The sequence below is a fragment of the Lipophrys pholis genome, assembly GCF_963383615.2.
Source record: "Lipophrys pholis genome assembly, chromosome: 2".
NCBI lineage: Eukaryota > Metazoa > Chordata > Actinopteri > Blenniiformes > Blenniidae > Lipophrys > Lipophrys pholis.
The window spans coordinates 39,140,622-39,150,341 of NC_137636.1; the positions used below are offsets into that span (position 1 = coordinate 39,140,622).

The 9,720-nt window shown below is 39.5% G+C and overlaps 1 protein-coding gene across 2 annotated transcripts; it reads left to right on the plus strand.

Moving 5' to 3' along the window:
• The first annotated feature begins 761 nt into the window (after positions 1-761).
• On the plus strand, positions 762-8,094 carry cops2 (COP9 signalosome subunit 2). Of its 2 annotated transcripts, none has more exons than XM_080492064.1 (13): positions 762-943; positions 1,394-1,507; positions 1,594-1,671; positions 1,775-1,900; positions 2,458-2,547; positions 2,643-2,720; positions 2,964-3,138; positions 3,218-3,396; positions 3,484-3,536; positions 4,345-4,442; positions 4,523-4,605; positions 6,308-6,366; positions 7,643-8,094. In XM_080492064.1, exons 1-13 carry the CDS (start codon positions 890-892, stop codon positions 7,785-7,787), a joined length of 1,332 nt encoding a protein of 443 aa, XP_080348190.1. In that variant the 5' UTR covers positions 762-889; the 3' UTR covers positions 7,788-8,094. The 2 variants fall into 2 exon arrangements, with proteins under 2 accessions (XP_080348190.1, XP_080348189.1); XM_080492063.1 differs by having other exon boundaries at positions 786-943; positions 1,775-1,915.
• Positions 8,095-9,720: the final 1,626 nt, after the last annotated feature.

Sequence of the window (9,720 nt, forward strand, 5' to 3'; positions counted from 1 at the left end):
ATGTTGTTCAGTACTTGTGGTGGTTTGTCTCTATGTGACGGACTGATGACTTGTCCAGGGTGCATCCTGCCCTCGCTCATGGTAAACTGAGATCCAGCACAGGATAAAGCAGTTTAGAAGATCAATGGATGACATCAATTCAATTTTGTAACCCAAGTCACTTTCAGTAAGAGAAAAATATCTAGTGTTGAAATTAATCACTTCAGACACTTTGGTTTGGTGTTTCTTTATTTCAAAGTTTCTTTGTTTTTCACAAAAAATACAATAATAAAATTAATGCATGTACTAATGATAATGAGAAGGAATGATATATATATATATATATATATATATATATATATATATACAACATTTTATTTTCATGATTATTTATTAAAAAAATTTTTTTTATAAATAATACCTGTGTTTTCCTGTCTTGTATTGGTTTTTACATTGTTTTTAACTTTTTTGTGGTGACCTTGAGTGTTGTGAAAGAAAATTAAAATGTATTACGTGTGTGTGTGTGTGTGTGTGTGTGTGTGTGTGTGTGTGTGTGTGTGTGTGTGTGTGTGTGTGTGTGTGTGTGCGTGTGTTAATCATAACAATAATAATATCAGTCCTTAATCATCAATAATAATATTTGCTTCATCGTCCACATATTTACCATGAAATGAGAAAAGTAAAAGAAGTGTTGGTGGTGCTGGTGGATGAGAAGCCTGCAGTCTGAGGAGGTTCCATCATGTAGATTACTGCAGTGAAACGTTATGAGAGGCACCAGACGCGATCCAACAGCGCCATCTATGGGCGGAGGCGCGTCGCTGCTTCTGACCGCCCGGAGTCACCGCCTCACCGCAGCACAACACGGCACAGGCCGGGCTGCGCTCTCTCTCCTCCGAACTGCTCCACCAAGATGTCTGACATGGAGGACGACTTCATGTGCGACGACGAGGAAGATTACGACCTGGTATTTGCTCTCGAAGCGGCGCCGTTTGTGTGTGAAAACCGGCCTTCGGTCTGCGGCGCGGCGCGGCCGCGGTCCGGGTAGCCGCCGCGAGCCGCCGGAGCTAACCCGCTGGCTAACGGCGGCTGAATCACGTTGGCCTGCTCACGCGCTTTAGCTCCAGCGGCTCCGCAGCAGACTGGCGCTAATTATCCGTTAAACTGCGTCGCGGAGCGGCGGTCTTGCTTTGTTTGGGCTCGTGAGAGCAGGTAGCGGCTCCGAGCTAACTGCTGCTAACGTGTTAGGAGTACTCACACTACACTGGAGTACTCACACTACACTGGAGTACTAATGAGCGGGAGGCGGCTGCTCGCTTCCTGGAGCGCTCAGCTCCTCGCTGCCTCACTTCACTCAAACCACCTCTGTGTTCGTATTGTGGAACTTTCTGCACATTTGTTTATTTTTTCGACTCAGGAATATTCCGAGGACAGCAATTCAGAGCCGAACGTGGACCTGGAGAACCAGTACTACAACTCCAAAGCGTTGAAGGAGGATGATCCCAAAGCAGCACTCAGCAGCTTCCAGAAGGTGGCGCCCTCCTCCTCCTGCTCCTGCTCCTCCTCCTGCTGCTCCTCACAACATTCACCAGCATGTCTTGGTATTGTTTTGCACAGGTGCTGGAACTGGAAGGAGAGAAAGGCGAATGGGGATTCAAAGCACTTAAACAGATGATTAAAATCAACTTTAAGCTGGTAAGTAGTGACACAGGCGTGTGCACCATTCAGATGAGAGGTGATTAGTGCTCACTGTTTTGTTTTGTGGGGGGGGGGGGGTGCCAACGTCTGGACCTTGCAGACCAACTTCCCAGAGATGATGAACCGGTACAAGCAGCTCCTCACGTACATCAGAAGTGCAGTCACCAGGAACTACTCTGAGAAGTCCATCAACTCCATCTTGGACTATATCTCTACGTCCAAACAGGTGTGGATGGAAATTGTGAGAAACTTTTCTTAAAATGGTTGATGTCTTTGTCATTATGATGTCATATGTGTTGATGTTTCAGCCAGTTGGTGACCTGTGGAGGATATGAGATTATTCTTATTAGAGTGAGAATGTGTTGAGCCTGCAGTGCTTCATATCAATGCCTAACAGAATAAACAAAAACAAACAGTGATGCTCATTGTTCAGAGAACAGTCTCATCATGTCTTAAAGAATGATGTCAAAACATTGGCGCTGCAGCCTGGTCAACATTTATTATGATTTTTTAATGAACGTCTGAATTTACTGAAAATGTTTTGTATTTATGTGTGAAAATGTGTTTTTTAATGTGAAATCTATTTCAGAGTAAACTGAGATGTTTTTTTCCACCGTGAGACAAAGAAAAAACTGTAATTTTAACTTTCATTAAATTAAGATTGAAATAATTATTCATATTTAAAACAATGTTGAAATCATTCACATCCTGAGATTAACTTTAACCCTGCGTTTGCGACACAACACTTCTAAATGTTGTTGTTGTTGTTGTTGTTGTTCCCAGATGGACTTGTTACAGGAGTTCTATGAAACCACTCTGGAGGCTTTGAAGGATGCAAAGAATGACCGACTTTGGTTTAAAACGAACACAAAGGTTTGTTAAATGTACATTTCCAATGTCTGAATATGATGAATAGAAGAAGAAGAACGTGGCAGGAGGTCATGTGGTTTCTGTAAATTGTTCTGCAGTTGGGGAAACTCTACTTGGAGAGAGAGGAGTATGGAAAACTCCAGAAGATCCTCAGGCAGCTTCACCAGTCATGTCAGGTATTTAACATCCATTTATCAGAATCTGGATTCATTTGTGAAGCTGGTTTGATAAAACCTGAAGTTTCTACATGGCAGAGTTTATGTTTTATGGCTTCTTCTTCTTCTTTTTAAACAACTGCCCGTCTCATTGTGCCGACTCTCTCTCTCTCTATGGACATACTGCTTTAATTAAACGACAGAGATATATGTGATGCGTGTCATTTATGAAGCCGTTATTCTGCCTCTTGTGATTGACTGCAGACAGATGATGGAGAAGATGACCTGAAGAAAGGCACACAGCTGTTGGAGATCTACGCTCTGGAAATCCAGATGTACACAGCACAAAAAAACAACAAGAAATTAAAAGCCTTGTACGAGCAGTCGCTTCATATTAAGTCAGCCATTCCTCACCCGCTCATAATGGGAGTCATCAGAGGTATGGGGGTCCGGCTCCTCCGTCTGAGTGTTTCAATCGTTTGAAATGAGTCATGAGAACTGTGTGTCTGCTCTAACAGAGTGTGGCGGGAAGATGCATCTGAGAGAGGGGGAGTTTGAAAAGGCTCACACAGATTTCTTTGAGGCCTTCAAGAACTACGACGAGTCTGGAAGCCCGAGAAGGACGACATGCCTGAAGTATCTGGTCCTCGCAAACATGCTGATGAAGTCAGGAATAAACCCGTTTGACTCTCAAGAGGTACGGAACAAACCAAACATTCTGCCTTTCCTGGGCAAGTTGGCCGTTTCAAAGGTTAAAGCTTCTCTCTCTTTATTCTTTTCAAAGGCCAAACCGTACAAGAACGACCCAGAGATCCTGGCAATGACCAACCTAGTAAGGTATGTGAGTGTTCATGTTAACATGTTGGCGTGGTTCTGGTCCGGTTACACACTGCCATGTGTCACAGCGAGCCGCACTACGGCTTGAATCTGATGAACTTTGACATTTGCAGTGAGTTTGTTGCTCAGTGATGACAAACTGAATGGCAGTACCATTTACATGACTCCAAGAATAAAACGCCGTAAGCGTCTATTCTGTGAAAAGAAACAAGCCAAACATGAACGGCGCCCTCGCCTGGTGGCATTTCTGTGTTGGGAAGGAAATCCCAAAGAAGTTTCTATTTCCGTCTCACATCCTTCTTTCTGAGGCGTCTGTTTGGGTTCAGTGCCGCTACGTCAGCTCTTGTTGGCTGGTTGGTTTGCTTCAGGTCGCAGCAGCTTCACAATCACAAGCTTCTGACACTCAGAATTTTATCACAGCTTGTCTTTGACCATTTCTATCAGTTTTCATCATCGTGAGTTGAACAAACACTTCCTGGTTCTAGGATCCACGTCCATAAATCCTCAGGAGGGACTGTTGTTTTCTCCAAAGTTTTCCTTGTTTGCTCTTTTTGTTCCCATATTTACAAAAAATAACTCAAATTACTCCTGTTGATTGCATACATTTAGATTTTGATCCTAGAAACAAGCCACGAGGAATACACACCGTGTCTGTGGTGAGAATGGTGTTTGCCTGGATGTGGAGTGTGTTGTGGAAAGTTTGACAGCAATCAGGAAGAATGAGGAAGAATGAGGAAGAGAGTTTTCTGCTGCGCTGGGAGACACAATGGACACGTTTATAACTGCACTGACTGTTTTCTCCTCCCAGCGCCTACCAGAACAATGACATCACTGAATTTGAGAAGATCTTGAAAACAAATCACAGTAACATAATGGACGACCCCTTCATCAGAGAGCACATAGAGGGTGAGTGCTGAGCGTGGCTTCGCTTCCCGTGTTGCATTAATACAATGCTTCTCCGCTCATTGTGTCTCACTGCGTTTCAGAGCTCCTGCGCAACATTAGAACTCAAGTACTTATCAAACTCATCAAACCATACACAAGAATACACATCCCGTTCATTTCTAAGGTAAGTGCTTGTGATTTAAAAATGTTTATTTTATTTTTTTTATCTTATTGCCTGATATGATCATTTTCCCCGAAGAATCCACGAAGAAGAACTCTAAATACATCCATGAAGAAGAACTCTAAATACATCCATGAAGAAGAACTCTAAATAGATCCATGAAGAACTCTAAATAGATCCATGAAGAAGAACTCTAAATAGATCCATGAAGAAGAACTCTAAATAGATCCATGAAGAACTCTAAATAGATCCATGAAGAACTCTAAATAGATCCATGAAGAACTCTAAATAGATCCATGAAGAAGAACTCTAAATAGATCCATGAAGAAGAACTCTAAATAGATCCATGAAGAACTCTAAATAGATCCATGAAGAAGAACTCTAAATAGATCCATGAAGAAGAACTCTTAATAGATCCATGAAGAAGAACTCTAAATAGATCCATGAAGAAGAACTCTAAATAGATCCATGAAGAACTCTAGATCCATGAAGAAGAACTCTAAATACATCCATGAAGAAGAACTCTAAATAGATCCATGAAGAAGAACTCTTAATAGATCCATGAAGAAGAACTCTAAATACATCCATGAAGAAGAACTCTAAATAGATCCATGAAGAAGAACTCTAAATAGATCCACAAAGAAGAACTCTAAATAGATCCACGAAGAAGAACTCTAAATACATCCACGAAGAACTCTAAATACATCCATGAAGAACTCTAAATAGATCCACGAAGAAGAACTAAATAGATCCACGAAGAACTCTAAATACATCCATGAAGAACTCCTCTAAATAGATCCATGAAGAAGAACTCTAAATACATCCATGAAGAACTCTAAATAGATCCATGAAGAAGAACTCTAAATACATCCATGAAGAACTCTAAATAGATCCATGAAGAAGAACTCTAAATACATCCATGAAGAACTCTGAATAGATCCATGAAGAAGAACTCTAAATACATCCATGAAGAACTCTAAATACATCCATGAAGAAGAACTCTGAATAGACTGCCAGCACAAGAATCAATGTACACAAGAAGAAACTTCCACCGGTACTGAAAGAGTCTTCATCTGTTGTAATCAGGACACGAGAACCCGTTTCAGTATTGTATTCCCAGAAGGTACTGTGCTGCACAGGTCCAAGATTAGATAAAAACTCTTGTGCAAATATTTAGAAATATAAAATATAAAATCTGCAGTGTATTAATAAATCCTTTGTTTGTTTCTAACTTATGTATATTGTTTCCCTGTTTGTATATCGATGGCTTTCATATTCTACGTGATTGATTTGTTAGGTTAAACATGGCGATTCAGTTAAACTGATTGATGTGGTTTACTTGGTTATATAAAGGAAATGTGCCTGAGCAATGCAACCTCCTGCAAGTTTTCAAATATATGTCCAATGCTGGTAACAAATTGTAATTTTGTAAATAATTTGTTATATATTAGAGCATTGGGGATCAATAACATGAAGCAAAGGATTTCTAGAGGTCCAGTGAGGATTACACTAGAAATAGCTTTTTGGTCACTGCTTGTCAACATATTTGATCATTTCCCTTTTAAGGGATGCATGTTTTTATTTCCACCTTAAAGAATTGGAATGTGTTCTGATGAGACTCGATTCCATGAATGTCCTGAAAACTGTTGATGCTCAATCACAGTACCTGACAAAAGTTTCACTCTCGTGTTTTTATGTATTTCAGGAGCTCAACATTGACGTGTGTGACGTGGAGAGTTTGTTGGTGCAGTGCATATTGGATAAGTAAGTTTGTCTCTCACACACACACACACACACACACACACACACACACACACACACACACACACACACACACACACACACACACACACACACACACACACACACACACACACACACACACACACACACCTCCTCCTTCCTGTAAAACGTTAGTTTCCTCATAGTTTCAGTCAGTGTTGAGAATGATTACTGACCAGATGAAAGTCATCTGCTCCCGTCTGCACGTGGTTCCCCAGTTCTACTGGTTCAGTCACATAAATAAGGTGGTGGGAGCTGAAGAAAGCACAAGACTGCACCTTGTTCTTCACTTGTTATTGTCCTTGTCCTGGGCTGAAAGGTTCATTATTCTAAAGAAGGTTTTCTATTGACAAAAGAAAAAGAAGTCAAATAATGACGGGTTCTTCTCTGAGATCTTGGGTTATGTAACTGTGATTAAGGTTCAGCTGCTGCAGTACCAGTACTTGTGAGTATTGCTGTGTGAGAGAGTCTAATGTGAAATTGAAAAGACTTGTTTTGAACCAAATGTGTCATTACCCTATTGGTTCTCACATGATACAACCCTGTCAGAACATAACCACGATTTCACAATTTGCATTTCTGGAAATAAGTTTTGGAGACCAAATAATGTTTTTTTCTTTATGAAGATGTATATATTATAATAATGTATGGAATTAACCTGCTGTTACTGTTGTTTTTAAATACATCACAGATGGTCCCTCATTACATATAGAATCATATACAGTCTGGTTGTTAAGGTCATCGTACAAACATAAAACCGACGCGGTACGAAGATATAAACTACAATAGGAATGTGCCATCTTGACCGTCGTTGGAGCGTCCAACACTTCAGGCGCTGTTCAAGCCACAATGGAAACCAGTAGAAATGCTAAACTTCCGTTGAGTTTTGTGGTCGTTGCCACTGAAAATGCACCTTTTTGAAAAGGGATCCCAAGGTGGAACTTTGAGAAAAGACCCAGGCTAGGCCTCGGTGTGATGGTGCGATTAATTGATTTATTATCACCTTTTAGTGGCCAAGCACTTCTAATAAAAGAATGTATATTAACTAATTTCACCATTACTGCAATCAGAGTATTTTTTATGTATCTATATCTATATATCTATATATATCTCCAGGTCTTTAACTTTCAGGCTAAAATAAATCTCACTTTTCATAACCATTTCCAGGGAAGAAATATCTAATCGTCTAAGGTGGTATTCTTAACGTTCTGTCTCTGTCCCTGTCTCTCTGTCCTTGTCTCTCTGTCTCTCATAACAGCACGATTCATGGACGAATCGACCAGGTCAACCAGCTACTAGAACTTGACTACCAGAAGCGAGGCGGAGCCCGCTACACAGCTTTAGACAAATGGACAAATCAGCTGAACTCCTTGAACCAAGCCATTGTGAGCAAGCTGACATGATGACATGTAACGTCGAGAGACGAGGGAAGTGGCATGTTTGAATACATTCATAAAGTATGCTACTGTGCTTCTTCAAGTATATCCTCTGAGACAAGATGCACAGCACAGCTTTTGAGAATGCATCAATTTCAAGGAGACTCCGAGAACCCGAGGTGTTCAGGGTGTGTTGTTTTGTCCCGGTGAGAGGAAATCACTTAACACTTATTTTTGTTATTCATGTTCCTGATTGGCGGACTCTTCCATGTGCTACACACAAATGCTTCAGTTGTTTAAAAAAAAAAAAAAAAAGTCAATGTGTATAAAAGCGTGTACACAGTATTTTAATGTATACTGTTGCCTGTTGGTAATAAACTGATTTCTCTCAGCACTGAAAGGGTTGAACTGCCTTTTGACTAGACTCAGTTTAAACTGTATGAGGGGCCTCGTGTAATGGAGAGAACCTGTACCCAATGTGTTTTGGCCTTTCTTTTTTCTTTTGTTTGTCAAAAACTGATCAAACCAACAAATAAAGGATCTTTTAAGTCATCAGACGACTTCAGATCTCAAAATGGGATTTGTCTTTGTTCCTGATTTATGATAGAAACGGAGGTATCTAATGAGGAACTTTATCAAAATGTTTATGCATATTTAAATATTGAGAAATTTATCACGACTTTATCAAACCAGTGTGAACTGAATAGATCTTCCTAGTTAATAAGTGCTTTTCAGAAATTATACAACTTAACTCAGTATCTTAAAACATCTTGAAAGTATTGAATAAATAGAATAATGAAGTTGTATCTGATGACAAAACTAACTCACCCTCTGTGGTGCTCTCTTTGTCATATTCTTTAAATTAGGTAAATCGAATGGATTCTTTTCACTTTCTTTTTTTTTTTTAGAAGTCATACAATACACAAACTTTTTGTCATCCTATAGAATACTGACTACTACTGTCCACAACAGGGGTCTTCAACCTTTATGACCAAAAGAGCCATTTTCGCAATTTTCCACCAAATGAAATTTGTCCGGAGCTGCAAAACATGTAAATGTTCTGAAATGAAGAAAAAGCATCTTTGAAAAAAAACCTGCTAAACAAACACAAAGGTTTCGTTCATAAAGTGTTTCAGGTAAAGTTTTTACGTTTTATTCCATTTTTAGCTCTTGTAGCCATTTTTAGAGGTTATTCCTTTTTGAATGGATTTTCCTGTTTTAGCTCTTTAACTGATTAACTCCGCCTCTTTAACTGATTAACTCCGCCTCTTTAACTGATTAACTCCGCCTCTTTAACGGATTAACTCCGCCTCTAACTGATTAACTCCGCCTCTAACTGATTAACTCCGCCTCTAACTGATTAAGTCCGCCCATCTGGCTTTTCTGGTTTCAGAAGTTTTCATTTTTCTTTTTCCACTTTTTTCCTTCTATTTTTTCCCACTTTCCATTTCCTGTTTTCCTTTCTTTTCTTGATTTAAAATAAAACAAAAACCAAACTACTCATTTTAATCATATTGTTTTTACCTTTTCTACAAATTTTTGAATTAATGCAGTTTTAAATATTTTTTCTAAAAACAATTGGCAATTCCGTTTGTTTTCGCAGTTTCACTTTATTCAGGCGTCTTTAGCCTGGAGGTTAGACCAGGAGCATTGGGGAAGAACATCAGTGTGGTATTCAAATAAAATAAGAATGTAAGCTAAATGTTTATAAATAATTTTCTCAAAATGTCCTGAGTTAGGGTTACAATATGAGAACTTTCTGAGTACCTTACCCAGTAGAGAGATGACTTGATAATGCAGATGTATTTATCTGATATATAATGGACATCTTGTCTTGTGCACCTAAATGTATTGTTATGAATCTGGTCACATCTTTAAATTAGAAGCATAAATCAAGGCCATTTGATGGCCTAATGAGAGTTATCAAATATCCTCAAGAACAACCACCTAAATCAATACC